The sequence below is a fragment of the Phyllobates terribilis genome, unplaced genomic scaffold, assembly GCF_046119375.1.
Source record: "Phyllobates terribilis strain yellow unplaced genomic scaffold, ASM4611937v1 Scaffold_1__5_contigs__length_1240528914, whole genome shotgun sequence".
NCBI lineage: Eukaryota > Metazoa > Chordata > Amphibia > Anura > Dendrobatidae > Phyllobates > Phyllobates terribilis.
The window spans coordinates 614,822,798-614,842,380 of record NW_027362761.1 but is presented as its reverse complement, the minus strand read 5'-3'; the positions used below and the strand labels follow the sequence as shown (position 1 = coordinate 614,842,380).

General features: G+C 46.6%; 1 protein-coding gene across 1 annotated transcript in view; it reads right to left on the bottom strand.

Annotated features, from left to right (window-relative positions):
- The window catches only part of LOC141272814 (uncharacterized), a 60,296-nt gene extending 40,919 nt beyond the window's left edge, over positions 1–19,377 (bottom strand). The window contains exons 1-7 of the mRNA XM_073683891.1: positions 19,199–19,377; positions 17,298–17,421; positions 11,534–11,631; positions 11,377–11,455; positions 11,194–11,270; positions 10,954–11,071; positions 5,052–6,000 (exon numbers count right to left, since the gene is read on the bottom strand). Of these exons, the coding sequence (XP_073539992.1) occupies positions 5,052–6,000; positions 10,954–11,071; positions 11,194–11,270; positions 11,377–11,455; positions 11,534–11,631; positions 17,298–17,421; positions 19,199–19,222 (1,469 nt within the window). The 5' untranslated portion in view covers positions 19,223–19,377. The remainder of the gene's footprint in view (positions 1–5,051; positions 6,001–10,953; positions 11,072–11,193; positions 11,271–11,376; positions 11,456–11,533; positions 11,632–17,297; positions 17,422–19,198) is intronic.
- Between the last annotated feature and the right edge of the window lie 206 nt (positions 19,378–19,583).

Sequence of the window (19,583 nt, the reverse complement as noted above, 5' to 3'; positions counted from 1 at the left end):
TTTTTGGAGCATTAAGGATGGAGCCAGTGGTATTGAATTTGTCACAAATGCGGTAAATGGTTTGTCTCTTTGGGGCTCGAGTACCAAATGTTTCAACCCAATTTGCTCTAACGGTTTCAGCATTGAGATTTCCAATACTCTGTTAAAATCCATTTTCTTTGATCTGTATTTAAATTATTTGCCATCGTGTGTTATCTGAATTATCTGAAAAGAAAACAGATTTGGGGGAGATCTATCTGTGAAAACTAGATCTGTGAAACTGGCTCAGTTGCCCTTAGCAACGAATCAGATTCCATCTTTCATTTTCCAAAGAGTCTGTGAGAAATGAAAAGTGGAATCTGATTGGTTGCTAAGGGCAACCGAGCCAGTTTCACTTTACACCATGTTTGATAAATCTCCCCCTTCATAACCTTATTACACTTTCTGTCCACCTACTTTTGGACCACCCTGTGTATATTGTGGCAAGACGACTTGCTCGGCTCTCCCAGAGGCAGACTCAGGACACATGTTCTCAGGTTACCTTTCTGCTGGTTTATTATCAGCCATAAACTCATGCAGGGTTCCACAGGAAAAATAAACAAGACCCCTCTGGGTTAAACGGGAAAACAAAACAAAGTATAGCTCAGTCCATAGGTGAGCGGGTTCCGCCCGCTCTCGGTAGCACAGACTGCACAGGTAACAAGCTCTCCAGCTTCCACAATACTGTCTGGAGACTTCCCTCTCCAGACCACACTCCAGACAACAAAAAAAGAAAAAAAGGACTGAGCTTTTACACATTGCTCAGCCACACCCTGAGGGGAGGTAGGGGGAATGGCGTCCCGCCCTCTTTGCCATTCCCATAAAACCGCACACCCTTTAACAGAGTAAATCTACCAGCATATAACACGCTGGCAGAAAAATAAAGTAGATCTTAGTTCACACAGGAGAGCATCCTGAGTGACACATACCTCCCCTCACATATAAAACCAGTGACACTGTCACATATTCCCCCCCTCTGCCCAAAGCCGGGGGTTTGGGCACCTTCTGACACCAGGCAGGGAATCCTAGAGAGGGCATCTGCATTCTCATATAACCTCCCGGGCCTATGCTCTACGTGAAAGTTAAACTCTTGAAGCTCTAGGAACCATCTAGTTACCCTGGCATTTTTACCCCTCTTCTCCCTCAACCATCTCAACGGGGCATGGTCTGATACCAATTTAAACTTACGGCCTAGTAGGTAATATTTCAGTGTATCCACGGCCCATTTTATTGCTAAACACACTTTCTCTTCTATGGCGTAGTTCTTCTCGCAGGAGGACAGCTTTCGGCTTAGATAGAGAATGGGATGTTCTTCCCCATTTATCTCTTGGGAGAGTACGGCTCCTAGACCAACCTCTGAAGCGTCTGTCTGGACCACAAATTCTTTCTTGAAGTCTGGCGCGACCAGGACCGGCTGCTTGCGCAGTGTTAGCTTCAACTGTTGAAACGCGGTCTCCGTTTCTTCCGTCCATTTCACCATGGTTGATTTGGTGCCTTTTAGAAGATCTGTTAGTGGCGCGGCAATCATGGCGATATTCAGGATAAACCGCCGGTAGTATCCCACCATTCCCAGGAATGCTCTCACCTGCTTCTTCGAGAGCAGTTGCGGCCAGGTTTGAATTGCCTCCACTTTCTTGATTTGCGGCTTTATTTAGCCTCTCCCAACAACATAGCCCAGGTACTTGGCCTCCTCCTTTCCGATGGCACACTTTCTCGGATTTATTGTAAATCCTGCCTTCCTTAGCGCCTCCAGCACGGCCTGTAGTTTAGGTAGGTGACTAGCCCAGTCTGGGGTAAAGACCACAATGTCGTCGAGGTAGGCTGTGGCATACTTCTTATGTGGGGCTAGGATCCGATCCATAGCCCTCTGGAACGTGGCTGGGGCCCCCTGTAGTCCGAACGGCATCCGTGTGTATTGAAAACACCCATCAGGTGTTGAGAAAGCCGTCTTTTCCTTAGCCATCTGGGACATGGGGATCTGCCAGTAGCCCTTCGTCAGGTCAAGAGTGGTGATGTACCTCGCCAGTCCAAGCCTCTCGATGAGTTCGTCGACGCGGGGCATCGGGTACACGTCACACTTGGATACCTTATTCAGCCGGCGGTAGTCATTACAAAACCTCCACTCTCCATTGGGTATCGGCATGAGGACGATTGGGCTCGACCACCTACTCTTTGACTCCTCTATTACCCCGAGGTCTAACATCCTCTTCACCTCAGCCGAGATCACCTCCCGGTGTGCTTCCGGAATCCGATACGGCTTCAGATTCACTCGTACGTGCGGCTCTGTCAGCACATCATGCTCTACCACTTGAATATGCCCCGGCAACTCTGAGAACAGCTCCCGATTCCGCTGTAGTAATTCTCGACACTGTTGCTTCTGGGTCGGTGATAGAGTCTCTGCAATAGTGACCTCCTCCACCTTGCCTTCTGGTGCGGCTCCCAGGCAAGGAGTTTCCACAGGTTCACGGTCCCGCCACGGCTTGAGCAAATTTACATGATATATTTGATGCAGCTTTCTTCGGCCAGGCTGGTGGACTTTATAATTAACCTCGCTGACTTTCTCCACCACCTTGTATGGACCTTGCCATTTGGCGAGGAACTTGCTCTCGACGGTAGGGATCAGCACCAAAACACGGTCCCCGGGCTGGAACTGTCTTAGTCTCGCCGACCGGTTATAGACCCTCGCCTGGGCTTCCTGCGCCTGGAGGAGATGTTCCTTCACGATGGGCATCACCTTTGACATTCTCTCCTGTAACTGGGCGACATGTTCGATGATACTCCGGTGTGGCGTGACTTCAGCCTCCCAAGTTTCCTTGGCGATGTCTAGGAGACCTCTTGGATGCCGCCCATATAGGAGCTCAAATGGAGAGAAGCCAGTGGAGGCTTGAGGAACTTCTCTGACCGAGAAAAGCAGAAATGGGAGCAGGTAGTCCCAGTCTCGCCCCTCCCTTTTCCACGACCTTCTTGAGCATCGCCTTTAAGGTCTTGTTGAAGCGTTCCACTAGGCAGTCAGTCTGTGGATGATAAACCGAGGTCCAAAGCTGAGTTATCTGAAGGACTCTGAAAAGCTCCTTCATCACCTTGCTCATGAAGGGGGTTCCTTGGTCTGTCAGTATCTCTTTTGGCAGACCTGTCCGAGCAAAAATATGGACCAGCTCTCGGGCTATACTTTTACTGGACGAGTTCCTTAGGGGAACTGCTTCAGGGTATCGGGTCGCATATTCCATGACGACCAGGATATATTGGTGGCCCCGAGCTGATTTAACTAAGGGGCCCACGAGGTCCATGGCAATCCTCTCAAAGGGAATCTATCACAGGTAGTGGGACTAAGGGACTACGGAAGTGGGAGGAGGGAGCAGTTATTTGGCAGGTGGGGCAGGACCTACAATAGTTTTGAACTTCTCGATAACACCCTGGCCAATAAAACCTTCTCAGTATCCTCTCCTGAGTTTTCTCGACCCCTAGGTGTCCCCCCATAACATGTGAATGGGCCATATCTAGCACCCGCCGTCTGTATGGCCCCGGCCCTAACAGCTGTTCCACTATCTCACCACCCCTCAGTTTGGCCACCTGTTATAGCAACTCCCCCTGCACTGCAAAGTGGGGGAATCTGGTGTCGGCCCCCGGCTCTTGGGCAACCCCATTACATACAGTAACCTGGTCAAACGCCCCTTTTAAGGTCAGGTCTCGAACTTGAGCAGTCCCAAAGTTCTCTCTGGACATATCTAACGCAGGGAAGTTGGTCACCGTCTCACCCTCGTCACCGGCAAGGACGCACAGTGGGAACTCCTCCATCTAAGACTTCGTCGGGGGTTCTTCTTCAAGGACCTGGCTTTTCCCCATGCTACTTAGTCCAGTTCCCTTCCCCCACAAGTCCCAGAATAAGGAAAAATCACGGCCCAATATGACGGGGTGTATCAGGTCCTTCACTACCCCGACTTCATGGGACTGGGCAGCACAGTCTGTCCCCACTGTCACTGTAGCCACGAGATAGTCCTTGGCTTCACAATGGATGCACCGAACGCCCAGGGTTTTGGAAGGGATCAACTGGTGGGGAAGGGTTGCTCTGATCAAGGTCACCAGACTCCCGGAGTCCAACAGCCCAAGCACTTTTACTCCATTAATGGACACTGCACACGCTTGCGGCCCCTCGCCGGGGCGACAGTCCACCGGTCTTTGTGGCAGGTACACGTGTTCCTGGAATCCTGCACGCAATCTCACACCAACTGTGGCAAGACGACTCGCTCGGCTCTCCCGGAGGCAGACTCAGGTCACACGTTCTCAGGTTACCTTTCGCTGGTTTATTATCTGGCATAAACTCATGCAGGGATCCACAGGAAAAATAAACAAGACCCCTCTGGGTTAAACGGGAAAACAAAACAAAGTATAGCTCAGTCCATAGGTGAGCGGGTTCCGCCCGCTCTCGATAGCATAAACTGCATAGGTAACAAGCTTTGCAGCTTCCACAATACTGTCTGGAGACTTCCCTCTCCAGACCACACTCCAGACAACAAAAAAAAAAAAAGAAAAAAAGGACTGAGCTTTTACACATTGCTCAGCCACACCCTGAGGGGAGGTAGGGGGAATGGTGTCCCGCCCTCTTTGCCATTCCCATAAAACCGCACACCCTTTAACAGAGTAAATCTACCAGCATATAACACGCTGGCAGAAAAATGAAGTAGGTCTTAGTTCACACAGGAGAGCATCCTGTGTGACACATACCTCCCCTCACATATAAAACTCATATATATATTTTATTGAGCTCTGCAGCTATTATGCCATGATGTGACCAATTTAACATGCTCAAGCTGGTGGAAGGTCCTCTTGAAATATCCAGATAATTTTAATTTTTTTCCCCATATTTGTTTTGTATTTGATTTGTCCATAAAATATAATTTGGAACCAAATCAATTCAGCAAAAATTTAAAGTGTAAAGTGTTCCAACACCTTCAACTACCCTGAAAATACATCTACGACACGCTCAGGTCTCCCACAATTTATTAATATTTATAAAACACAATGGACATAATTACAATTTCTTTCTTTCATGAGTTCTCTGATGTAAAACAAGATTATATTTTTGTATAAAACGTTTCTCACACACTGAACATGAATGCGGCTTCACTCCAGTGTGAACTCTCTCATGTGTAGTAAGACTTGATTTACTTCTAAAACATTTCCCACATTCCGAACATGAATACGGCTTCTCTCCAGTATGAATTCTTTGATGTGTAATAAGACTCCCTTTATGTGTGAAGGACTTCTCACATTCTGAACATGAATACGGCTTCTCTCCTGTGTGAATTTTCTGATGTGTAACAAATCTTGATTCATATCTAAAACATCTCCCACATTCCGAACATGAAAATGGCTTTTCTCCTGTGTGAATTCTCTGATGTGTAATAAGACTCCTTTTACCTGTAAAGCATTTACGGCATTCTGAACATGAATACGGCTTCTCTCCTGTGTGAATTTTCTGATGTGTAATAAGATTCCATTTATATGTAAAGAATCTCCCACATTCTGAACATGAAAATGGCTTCTCTCCTGAGTGAATTTCCTCATGTACAACAAATTTTGATTTACATGTAAAGAATTTCCCACATTTTGAACATGAATACAGGTTCTTCCGTGTGTGAATTCTCTGATGTGTACGAAGATTACATGTCTTTGTAAAGCATTTCCCACATTCTGAACAGGAGTATGGCTTTTTTCCTTTGTGCTTTCTTTGTGTCTGAGCTGAGCTTTTAGTAAGTTGCTTGTCACACTTAAGTCTTGTATTGACTTTGCCACCTGGAATTGTGGTAACAATGTGAGATTGCTCAGGAGAGGGTTCCTCATGATTAGGAGGATTATAAGAAAGTGAAGTGCTGTGAAGTCCAGAAGGTGCAGGAAGGGTGAAGAGGTTTCCTCCATTAGATTCCTTCCTGATATCTTCTTTTTTACAATTTAGTGATAAACCGTTATTCTCACAAGGATTTCCTATGAAGATGAAAGATAGATTGGATGTGATTTTTTTCTTCAACACAAGAGAGATTTATAAATGTATTTTATGGAGCTCACAATGAAGACCCTCGTCAGTGAAAGTACCGGTAATAAGGAAGACAACTACATGCCATAACATTAACACAATGACAGATAAAGTGAATAACACTTATAAACTGGTGACATTGGCACAAGTCAGTGGTGGCAGAAATTAGACAGCAGACAGCTCTTAAAGGGAACCTGTCATCAGGATTTACACCTTCATGTACCATCAGTGCCATTTCACTCTTGTAGCAAGCTTCCTATCATGCCCTTAGTGTAGAAAAGTGTCCATGCAATTCAAAATGGAGTTTTAATATTTTATTACTGTATGTAAATGAAATTGACGAGTCACAAAGGCGGCCCTACATCCAGGAGCAGTCAAGCTCCAGCCCCCATAATCATGTCTAAAACACACCTAAGAGCATGATAGTAAACCTTAGAAAAAGACTGAAATAGCACAGAAGGCACATTAAGGGGGTAAATCCTAATTACAGTCTCACTTTAAAGAGGACTTGTCACTTACTAGAAAACAAAAAACAAAGTTAAATACCTTGTAAAAATCCCTGCGCTCTGCTAATTCTGCTCTTTTCTGTACTGCACTGCGTCACTCCATTGCAGAGATATTCACATTTGTTCCTGCTGGAGCGCACTATGTGAAATCTCTGAGCTCTTCAGTCGTCTCCGGGGACATTCGCTTTCTCCGGCCTTCCCAGATGCTGACAATCACAGCATGGCAGCTTCACACTGCTAGATCAGGTGCCAAGCTATGATTAGTAGCATCTGGGAGGAGTGAAAGCGAATGTCCCCAAAGAAGACACTGAAGAAAGCCCAGTTGGACTGCAAAGTGGAGATTTCACATATTTGTTCCTTCCGGAATGCACTATGAATGTCTCTACAATAGAGTGATGCAGTGCAAAACAGGAAAAGAATAAGGGAAGTTTGGGGCTTTTTCCAAGGTTTTAACTACATTTTTGGAGCAAGTGACAAGTCGTCTTTAAACCTTTACCCCCAGGGCTGTTTGCACCTTAATGACTAGGCCGATTTTTACAATTCTGACCACTGTCTCAGGTAATATCTCTGGAACGCTTTAACGGATTCCCCTGATTTGGAGATTGGTTTTTCGTGACATATTGTATTTCAAGATAGTAGTAAAATTTCTTCGATATCACTTGCGTTTATTTGTGAAAAAAACCCGGAAATTTGGCAAAAATTTTGCAATTTTCATGCCCTTAAATCAGAGAGATACATCACACAAAATAGTTAATAAATAACATTTCCCACAAGTTTCCGTTACATCAGCACAATTTTTGAAACAATTTTTTTTTTGTTAGGGAGCTATAAGGGTTAATAGTTGACCAGCGATTTCTCATTTTTCCAACAAAATTTGCAAAACCATTTTTTTTAGGGACCACGTCACATTTGAAGTCACTTTGAGGGGCCTTTATGACGGAAAATACCCAAAAGTGACACCATTCTAAAAACTGCACCCCTCAAGGTGCTCAAAACCACATTCAAGAACTTTATTAACACTTCAGGTGCTTCACAGGAATTTTTGGAATGTGAAAGAAAAAATGAACATTTAAAGGGGTATTCCCATCTCCAAGATCCTATCCCAATATGTTGTAGGTGTAATAATAATAATAATATTAGTAAATATCTCCAATTAGGAATGTAGTATAGTATTTTTGATTCGCTATCTCTCTTTCCTCATGTGCAGACACTTCAGGACCTTAGGTATCCATGGTTACGTCCACTGATAAAGTCACAGTTAGTTGGCTAGCTGCTAGTGGTCGTAACCATGGATACCTAAGGTCCTCTGATGCTTGCACATGAGGTAAGAGAGATAGCGAATCAACCCCTCCCTCCTTGTCCCGCCTTCTTTTCACGTCTTCATGTATCCTCCATTAGAAGCTCATGTGCTTGTACCCGGTCTCAGGTAAAGTTCTTTTTTACCTGCTGCTGTTGTATGCATTTCACAAGATTTCTCAAGAAAATTAAACCTTCTTCTGGATTCTTCACAATGTGTGTGCCTGCAGCTGAGTTGAAGCTCTCTGCGACCATCGCCATTGTAAGTACAGGTGAAGAGACCCCGCCTCACATAGCCACATATTAAGAGCGGCAGCCACGGGGACAGAATAATGACGTCTCGGGTTCTCAGATCCAAGAGCAGAGGGGATTCTGTACCTCTGCCCGCCTGCTAAATGCTGCAATCGCAGCATTTAGAGGGTTACAATGCCGGTAGTGGTGCGGGCATCGCTGCTCCTAGCACTGAGAGCTGGCTGTCAGAATCAGCTGACACCCGGCGGTGATCGTGTGTGCACAAAATCGCCTAGAGGTATCCATACGTGCAAGGTTGGTAAGTACCAGGCCACAGGGACATATTACTACGTCTAAGGTCAGAAAGGGGTTAAAGTTTGTTTTGGAAACAGGAAAAATGGTTAAACGTACGTCAAGGCAACTAGTTCAGATTACTTTTCAGACAAACTGGTTTACCCAGTATGCACCGTGGTCCATAGAGGAAAAAAAACCTACAGTAGCACAAAGTACTGAAATAGTTAATGCTGGATGGTTAGTGCCCATGCTCCCCCTGTCCACCACTAAAAGTGCTTGTAATGGACAAGAGAGTGTGAGGAGTGGATGATGGAGCAGGAGAAGATGGCCTCTTCTGATGAATCACATCTCCATCACGTGGCCGGCCGGTGATTGTGCGTCAGTTACCTGGGGCAGAGCTGGGGCAGGGGGCGCTATGAGAAGACTTTCCCATTACTGAGATAGGAGAGGACAGTCACTACTGGTCAGAGTCTATGTAGATGGGAGGAGCTCGGCCTCTAGCCCCGCCCTCCTCTCCCCTCCCCCTACACAGAATCTTATCAGTAGCGTCCGTCACCTCCGATCTCAGTGATGGAACAATGTTTCCTAACTGAATAGAGATTTTACCCCGGAACCGAGAATCCTGAGACGGAATAAGAAATACGCAGATTTCTGTGGAGACTCCGGGGACAAAGTTTCCTATTTCCATCTCGTCTATTCTTACGATTCATGAAGTTTATTCCTCTTATTCTTGTGTAATAAAGACTGATCAGGACGTTGTGTATATTATATGGGAACAATGAGGAATACTGTCACCATGTAACAATACATCGCTTATCAGAATTTGGAAACACAAAACTAAATATATTTGTTATTGGCTTGGATTAGTTGTATTACCGCAGTTACAGCGACCCTCCACCCTGGGACTGAACAAACACTACACATTTCCCTGTACAGTCCCCTATGGGGTCCTCTGCCCTCTGCTGCCCCCTCAGATCAGATCGGTGGTCCCTTCCCCCGGCTTCCAGGACGGCCAGTGCAGTGGCATGGGGAGTGCAGTAATAAGTGTACCCCACTGTCACCGGTGTGTCTGAAGTGACAGACAGTCGCCCTGCAGTTGGTTGAAGAACATCTCTACGTTTGACATTACAGACATCTTCTTAGAGGTTGTCTCTAGGACCCAGTGGCTACCTTCCTCTGGCTAATTAACACCCTGCCTGGGTGTATAAATACCTGCTGTGTTTCAGAGGGAGGTGCCAGTGATATTCATTACTACTGGTGAAGGCTTTAGCAAGAGCAGTACTTCTTCCTCTCTGGAGCTTGAGAAAAAAAAAGCGCATTTGTCTGGAGTCGTCTAAAGCTAAGCAATTGCCCTGTTTGTCTACCCTTGTTGTCTATAGTGTTTAGTGGAGATCGACCAGTGCTCATCTCCTCCCTTCCCTACCCTTAGCCATACACCAGGGACAGACAGGGCGAGGCACGCGCGTGACGACTGGTGAAGAGCCAATACAGGGACGTTAGGGGAGACAGGGTGATGCTAAATCAACCTAGGAATTCTCCACTCTCCCCTTTCCCTCTTCCATTTGTGTTGCACTAAGTCTTTCCGAAACCTTGCGTGACACCCACCCTCCACTGACACAGCTAACCCCTCTTCCCCATGCCAGAGACTTTTGCCTCATACAGGGAAAATTGACCTCCAGTTTCTCCATAGAGATTAGGAGGATTCAGCTCGTCAGTTTTTAGTCATGTAATGACATAACTAGTGTTGAGCGAGTATGTTCTGTCCGAGTATGCTCGGGCCGAGCTCCGAGTATTTACAGCTGCTTGGTGATATGGTTGAATCGCTCCCGTGTGCATGATTTGCGACTGATTGACAGCTTTATTACATGTGAGGAATGTGTTAGAAATAGACAATTCTGTCTCTGAGCTCCTTGGGCAGTTCCTTTGAGCTCATGATTCTCATTTGGTCTGACATGCACTGTGAGCTGTGAGGTCTTATATAGACAGGTGTGCGTCTTTCCAAATCAAGTCCTATCAGTTTAATTAAACCCAGCTGGACTCCAATGAAGGAGTAGAACCATCTCAAGGAGGATCACAAGGAAATGGACAGCATGTGACTTAAATATGAGTGTCTGAGCAAAGGGTCTGAATACTTATGACCATGTGATATTTCAGTCTTTTTTTTTTTTATTAAATTTGCAAAAATTTCTACATTTCTGTTTTTTTTCAGTCAAGATGGGGCAGAGTGTACTTTAATGAGAAAAAATGAACTTTTTAGAATTTACCAAATAGCTGCAATGAAACAAAGAGTGAAAAATTTAAAGGGGTCTGAATACTTTCCGTACCCACTGTATGTGCTTCCTCAATCATTAAGAAGAGGTGTGGAGGCGGCCCCGTTACTCATCGGTGCACAGCCGGACTCTACAGGAGCAGCCGCGCCATCACCGGACGCTTCTGCTGTGATGTGGACAGCGGATAAAGCTTCACTGCACCGGAGACTCCACACGATATCACACACCGGTCATCATCATCACACACCGGTCATCATCATCATCATCACACGCCGGTCATCATCACACGCCCGTCATTATTACATACCTGTGGAAACATCTACAGGAATCTCCTCCTTCCCGTCACTCACACACGGCTGATCCTCCCTCGTCATCGCTTCTTCTTCTGTCTCGTCCTTCACGTTATTCTTTGTCGGATCTTCCTCCTGATATATCAGATGTAACAATCAGCACAATACAAGAAACCACCAAAATCTGTGACATCTATGACCTCGATCAGAAATGTCCCCCCATATACAGATCCGGTACAGGGCTCAGCACCGTCTACCTGATGACTCTCCGGACAGTCCTGGGGATACAGAGGACGGGGACATCTCTCTGGTGGATTTCTCCTCCTGGATTCATCTGTAGGAAACACACAGTGACGAAACAGATTGTGTCATGTGATGATGAGATGATGGGAGTAGTAGAAGGTGACCACAGAATAGACATGACAGTCTGCCCTCCTCACCCTGCTGATCGGCCCATATTGCGGTCGCCTCTTGTGCTCCATGTATAACCGCAACCTTAATATCAATCAGATCTTCACCCTAAAAAGAACCATGTAAGATGAGCTCAGGTCCCATCACTTCATGGTCAGATGTTGTGGGGACTTCAGTGTCATCTACCTGATGATCCTCCGGGATGTTGTGATTCTCCTCTGGACAGTCCTGGGGATACAGAGGACGGGGACATCTCTCTGGTGGATTTCTCCTCCTGGATCCATCTGTGGAGACACAGAGACTGAATACATGACCTGCCGTGTATCTGTCTATATATGAGACTCGTCTCTCAGAACCGGTAATTCTATGTTTTTGTATCAGGGAATAAATTACATTGTTGTGGTCCTCACCCCCGGTACCGAGGTCCCAGCACATTGTGGCCTCAAGTATGAAGTGATAATCAGTGAGGCCAAAGCCTAATGCTCTCTGCACTCGGAGGATGAGGACCCTGAGGAGAGGGACAGAGAAGACCCTCGTCAGTCAGATGAAGGAGCCGTACTAAGAAACACAAGTTCTCTAAGTTTCGTTTCCACCAGGGATGGAACCACAGAGGAGCTGGAGGAAAGCTCCACATTTCCATCCATCAGTTTCTTCTCTCCTAATTCCCCGTTATGGAGATTGAGGGGGGGGGGGCGGTTACCATTTACCAGTACCGTATATACTCGAGTATAAACCGACCCAAGCATAAGCCGAGGCACCTAATTTTACCACAAAAAACTGGGAAAACTTATTAACTTGAGTATAAACCTAGGGTGGCAAATGCAGCAGCTACTGGTAAATTTCCCAAGCATTGCGCCCTCAACCAAAATCCTGGTATGCATGGCCCCCCACCCCTCGTCCCCAATCCTGGTATGAATGGCCCCCAACCCCTCGTCCCCAATCCTGGTATGCATGGCCCCCACCCCCTCATCCCCAATCCTGGTATGCATGGCCCCCACCCCCTCGTCCCCAATCCTGGTTTGCATGGCCCCCCCATCACTGCACAGTTGAAAAAAAATAAACACTCCTACTCACCTTCCTCTCCTCTGCTCCAGCGCTGCGTCCTGTCTGCCTGCATCTCACCTCAGCTGCAGGAATATTCACTCCTCTCCACGCCGAGAATTTGGGTGTGGAGTGGAGTGAATAATCATTCTCCTTAATAGCGAAGTGTAAGTTGCAGCTGTCAGAATAGAAGGAAAGGCAGCACTCACCCAGTCTTCTTTAAAACGTTCCTTTATTTTTGTGTGCGGAGCATTTCAGCGTGCAGCCTTGGACTGAGACCCCGGAGGGTATGCGGGGGGAGAGGAAAAAAGGGACAACGGCCGTTTCGCTGCCTTCCGGCGCTTCAACGGGTCCAAAGTAAGTGACACACCTGTTCACTTCCTTTTAAACCAATACAAACACATGTGTGAATAAATTAAAACATAATGATATGCATAAAAACATTTTCCATCATTAAGCTGAAAAAACATTATAAGATGAAGCAGACAAAAAAATAGAGGTATCATAAGAAAACTGACAGATCTACCTTCTCATTCAACCCTAATGGGCCCTGGGCTTCAGAATTTAATAGCCATCTAGCCTCATGTTGCAATAGTATTTTTTTGCGGTCTCCTCCTTCCCTTGGTGGTCTGACATGTTCTAACCCTGCAAAACGTAGCACAGTCGGGTCGGCATTATGGCATTCGGAGATATGCTGGATTAATCTAGGGGAACCTTTCTTTGATACTGTAGAATTATAGTGTTCCCTGAACCGAACAAATAAAGGTCTAATGGTTTTGCCAATATAACAAAACTGGCAGGGACATGTGATTATGTAAAGTACATAATTCGTTCTACAAGAAATAAAGTCCTTGACTGTGCGTTACAGGTCCTATTCTAAAAGATTTATCGATTCTATGAAATATACAGAAGGAGCAATGCCCACACTTAAAGTTCCCCTTTGGAGAAACCACTTTCCAACCAGTTAGCAGAATCCTCCTGGAATCTGTTGTGCACCAGGAGGTCTCAGATTGCAGCTCCGTCTATAGGAAACTATTGGTTTTTTGCTGGCTCTTTCAGTCAGATCTTTATCACTCTCCAGAAGGTGCCAATTAAAGCCGATAAAAAAACTCAAAATGAATTATTAAAAGGATAAAAAAGAAGATCAAAAATTCATTCTAACTTTCAAATTTAGTCCGATGTCAGATATAATTAAAAAAGCTATTAACAATAATTGACAGTCTGAATTATGTCCTGGTGATTGATCCTCTCAAAAAACAGCGCGGTGCCAGAATGTTTCTCTTGCATTTAAGTTGCAGCAGCCACTTCCTGCAGCAGCTCAGCGATCACATGTGCCCGCAACTACAGTGGTGGCCAAAAGTATTGGCACCCCTGCAATTCTGTCAGATAATACTCAGTTTCTTCCTGAAAATGATTGCAATCACAAATTCTTTGGTCTTATTATCTTCATTTAATTTGCTTGCAAGGAAAAAACACAAAAGAGAATGAAGCAAAAATCAAATCATTGATCATTTCACACAAAACTCCAAAAATGGGCCAGACAAAAGTATTGGCACCCTCAGCCTAATACTTGGTTGCACAACCTTTAGCCAAAATAACTGGGAACAACTGCTTCCGGTAACCATCAATGAGTTTCTTACAATGCTCTGCTGGAATTGTAGACCATTCTTCTTTGGCAAACTGCTCCAGGTCCCTGATATTTGAAGGGTGCCTTCTCCAAACTGCCATTTTGAGATCTCTCCACAGGTGTTCTCTGGGATTCAGGTCTGGACTCATTGCTGGCCACCTTAGAAGTCTCCAGTGCTTTCTCTCAAACCATTTTATAGTGCTTTTGGAAGTGTGCTTTGGGTCATTGTCCTGCTGGAAGAACCATGACCTCTGAGGGAGACCCAGCTTTCTCACACTGGGCCCTACATTATGCTGCAAAATTTGTTGGTAGTCTTCAGACTTCATAATGCCATGCACACGGTCAAGCAGTCCAGTGCCAGAGGCAGCAAAGCAACCCCAAAACATCAGGGAACCTCCACCATGTTTGACTGTAGGGACCGTGTTCTTTTCTTTGAATGCCTCTTTTTTTTTCCTGTACACTCTATGTTGATGCTTTTTCCCAAAAAGCTCTACTTTTGTCTCATCTGACCACAGAACATTCTTCCAAAACGTTTTAGGCTTTCTCAGGTAAGTACTTCAGCCTGGCTTTTTTATGTCTCGGGGTAAGAAGTGGGGTCTTCCTGGGTATCCTATCATACAGTCCCTTTTCATTCAGACGCCGACGGATAGTACGAGTTGACACTGTTGTACCCTCGGACTGCAGGGCAGCTTGAACTTGTTTGGACGTTAGTCGAGGTTCTTTATCCACACAATCTTGCGTTGAAATCTCTCGTCAATTTTTCTTTTCCGTCCACATCTAGGGAGGTTAGCCACAGTGCCATGGGCTTTACACTTCTTGATGACACTGCGCACGGAAGACACAGGAACATTCAGGTCTTTGGAGATGGACTTGTAGCCTTGAGATTGCTCATGCTTCCTCACAATTTGGTTTCTCAAGTCCTCAGACAGTTCTTTGGTCTTCTTTCTTTTCTCCACGCTCAATGTGGTACACACAAAGACACAGGACAGAGGTTGAGTCAACTTTAATCCATGTTAACTGGCTGCAAGTGTGATTTAGTTATTGCCATCACCTGTTAGGTGCCACAGGTAAGTTACAGGTGCTGTTAATTACACCAATTACAGAAGCATTACAGGATTTTTCAAACAGTGCCAATACTTTTGTCCACCCCCTTTTTTAGGTTTGGTGTGGAATTATATCCAATTTGGCTTTAGGACTTTTTGTGTTTTTTCATTGAAGACAAATGAAATGAAGAGAATAATACCAAAGAATTTGTGATTGCAATCATTTTCAGGAAGAAACTGAGTATTATCTGACAGAATTGCAGGGGTGCCAATACTTTTGGCCACCACTGTAAATAAAATAAATATTCACGACCATGGCGTGGAGAGGAATGAATATTCATTCTCTTTAGTAGTGGGCACACATGGTAGCTGCAGCAGAAGCTACTGCCTGTGCCCACTCCTGTCTCGTCGCAACATCCCCCCCCACCGGTATATACTCTATATATAAGTACACTGCACAAAAAAATAAAGGGAACACTTAAACAACAGAATCAAAGTGAATCAAACTTCTGTGAAATCAAACTGTCCACTTAGGAAGCAACACTGATTGACCATCAATTTCACATGCTGTTGTGCAAATGGAATAGACAATAGATGGAAATTATTGGCAATTATCAAGACACCCTCAATAAAGGAGTGGTTCTGCAGGTGGGGACCACAGACCACATCTCAGTACCAATGCTTTCTGGCTGATGTTTTGGTCACTTTTGAATGTTGGTTGTGCTTTCACACTCGTGGTAGCATGAGACGGACTCTACAACCCACAGAAGTTGCTCAGGTAGTGCAGCTCATCCAGGATGGCACATCAATGCGAGCTGTGGCAAGAAGGTTTGCGGTGTCTGTCAACGTAGTGTCCAGAGGCTGGAGGAGCTACCAGGAGACAGGCCAGTACACCAGGAGACGTGGAGGGGGCCGTAGGAGGGCAACAACCCAGCAGCAGGACCGCTACCTCTGCCTTTGTGCATGGAGGAGCACTGCCAGAGCCCTGCAAAATGACCTCCAGCAGCCCACAAATGTGCATGTGTCTGCACAAACGGTTAGAAACCGACTCCATGAGGGTGGTATGAGAGCCCAAGGGCATCTCTGGGAACTCCTTCAAGATTGTTGGAAGACCATTTCCGGTGACTACCTCTTGAAGCTCAAGAGAATGCCAAGAGTGTGCAAAGCAGTCATCAAAGCAAAAGGTGGCTACTTTGAAGAACCCAGAATATAAGACATATTTTCAGTTGTTTCACACTTTTTTGTTAAGTATATAATTCCACATGTGTTAATTCATAGTTTTGATGCCTTCAGTGTGAATGTACAATTTTCCTAGTCAAGAAAATACAGAAAAATCTTTAAATGAGAAGGTGTGTCCAAACTTTTGGTCTGTACTGTATATAATGTTGAGTTGAAGTGTGTGGTCATGTTGCGCACCAGTCGGTGAGCTGGCACTTGCAAGTATTGCTGCAGCACAGCCAATCTGGAAGCAGCTGTAGGTGACATGCGGAAATGGAAGCACACGTAGCGTACCTTCAAGAAGGTCAGGTAAATCTAGGTAGGCTTTCAGAAAGCACTGAACCACTAAGTTGAGTAGGTGGGCCAGGCATGGTACGAGTGCGAGCTTGCCAAGCCACCAGATCACCAGATTACGGCCATTATCACACACGACCATAGAAGTAGCCCTGAAAAGGACTATTTTGTTTTAGGTTTCAGCAGCAAGGCCTGTAATGCAAACTCTCCCTTCTCCAGTAACTCTTCCTACTCTGTTTCCAGGGTAGAGTGTGGCGAGCATATAGACCCGATGAAGTGATGCGGCCGGCCAATCACAGTAATGCCACAACCAACATGGCTGCGGCATTACCATAATTGGCAGGCAATCCCTGCATGTTTAGTGGCTAAAGAACAGCAGCGATGCATGCAGAGTGGGGACTCGAGCACAAGGGATACTCGATCAAGTACCGAGCAGTTGTGAGCAGGCTCATTCATCACCAGCTGGGACATCTGCAGACAAAATGTGACCGATACTCTAAGGAAGATGAAAGATTCTGAAAGAAGCCACCGAGGACGAAGACTCAAGACTGATGAAGACGACAGCGGAGAAACCACGACTCACAGATCAGAAGAGAAGAATCAGGGAATGAAAGCTGTGAGAAAATGTAGAGAAAACCAGAGCGAGCCTGGAGAAAAATCATCTATTATAGGACGAGGCCGAGAGACGTCATCACATCCACCGGAGCCAACAAGAGTCTCCTCTCACCTGGTGATGTCAGAGGCCGGAGCTCCTCCATCATCACTTCATGGTACCGATCCTGGTGTCCTTCTAGATACTCCCACTCCTCCATGGAGAGATAGACAGCGACGTCCTGACACCTTATAGGAACCTGACAACGACACCGTCAACACCCAGAATCCTCCAGTGCCGTCCTGTATAATGTCCCAGCAGTCACCTCTCCGCTCATCACCCAGAATCCTCCAGTGCCGTCCTGTATAATGTCCCAGCAGTCACCTCTCCGGTCATCACCCAGAATCCTCCAGTGCTCTCCTGTATAATGTCCCAGCAGTCACCTCTCCGCTCATCACCCAGAATCCTCCAGTGCCGTCCTGTATAATGTCCCAGTAGTCACCTATCCGCTCATCACCCAGAATCCTCCAGTGCCGCACTGTATAATGTCCCAGCAGTCACCTCTCCGCTCATCACTCAGAATCCTCCAGTGCTGTCCTGTATAATGTCCCAGCAGTCACCTCTCCAGTCATCACCCAGAATCCTCCAGTGCTGTCCTGTATAATGTCCCAGCAGTCACCTCTCCGGTCATCACCCAGAATCCTCCAGTGCTGTCCTGTATAATGTCCCAGCAGTCACCTCTCCGGTCATCACCCAGAATCCTCCAGTGCTGTCCTGTATAATGTCCCAGCAGTCACCTCTCCGCTCATCACCCAGAATTCTCCAGTGCTGTCCTGTATAATGTCCCAGCAGTCACCTCTCCAGTCATCACCCAGAATCCTCCAGTGCTGTCCTGTATAATGTCCCAGCAGTCACCTCTCCGGTCATCACCCAGAATCCTCCAGTGCCTTCCTGTATAATGTCCCAGCAGTCACCTCTCTGCTCATCACCCAGAATCCTCCAGTGCCGTCCTGTATAATGTCCCAGCAGTCACCTCTCCGCTCATCACCCAGAATCCTCCAGTGCTGTCCTGTATAATGTCCCAGCAGTCACCTCTCCAGTCATCACCCAGAATCCTCCAGTGCCGTCCTGTATAATGTCCCAGCAGTCACCTCTCTGCTCATCACCCAGAATCCTCCAGTGCCGTCCTGTATAATGTCCCAGCAGCCACCTCTCCGCTCATCACCCAGAATCCTCCAGTGCTGTCCTGTATAATGTCCCAACCGTCACCTCTCCGGTAATCACCCAGAATCCTCCAGTGCTGTCCTGTATAATGTCCCAGCAGTCACCTCTCCGGTCATCACACAGAATCCTCCAGTGCTGTCCTGTATAATGTCCCAGCAGTCACCTCTCCGCTCAGCACCCAGAATCCTCCAGTGCTGTCCTGTATAATGTCCCAGCAGCCACCTCTCCGCTCATCACCCAGAATCCTCCAGTGCTGTCCTGTATAATGTCCCAACCGTCACCTCTCCGGTAATCACCCAGAATCCTCCAGTGCTGTCCTGTATAATGTCCCAGCAGTCACCTCTCCGGTCATCACACAGAATCCTCCAGTGCTGTCCTGTATAATGTCCCAGCAGTCACCTCTCCGCTCAGCACCCAGAATCCTCCAGTGCTGTCCTGTATAATGTCCCAGCAGTCACCTCTCTGCTCATCACCCAGAATCCTCCAGTGCTGTCCTGTATAATGTCCCAGCAGTCACCTCTCCGCTCATCACCCAGAATCCTCCAGTGCGGTCCTGTATAATGTCCCAGCAGTCACCTCTCCGCTCATCACCCAGAATCCTCCAGTGCTGACCTGTATAATGTCCCAGCAGTTACCTCTCCGGTCATCACCCAGAATCCTCCAGTGCTGTCCTGTATAATGTCCCAGCAGTCACCTCTCCAGTCATCACCCAGAATCCTCCAGTGCTGTCCCGTATAATGTCCCAGCAGTCACCTCTCCGGTCATCACCCAGAATCCTCCAGTGCTGCCCTGTATAATGTCCCAGCAGTCACCTCTCCGCTCAGCAGCTCAATCATCTTGTTGCTGAGCTCTAGGATCTTCTTCTTCTTCCTCTCATGTATCGGGGGGTGCGGGGGAGGCTCTGTGATGGGGCCCGGGCTCCGCCCTCCTGACTCCTGGAGATGGATGATGGGAGTCACACCCTCCCCCGGTGTCTTCCTCACTATTGTGTAATCCTGTGTATGGAGAGAGACACTTAGGGAGAAGAATTCCTTCCCGACTCCAGATCTGACAATCAGTAGAAATCCCGGGATCAATAACCGTCTCCAGTAATCTGGGGCCATAACCTGGAATATTATTACACTCAGGACAGACATCCAGGCCCCTCTACAGCTCTTATAGGGAATCCCCATGACAACTCCTCCTGGCAGAGAGCTG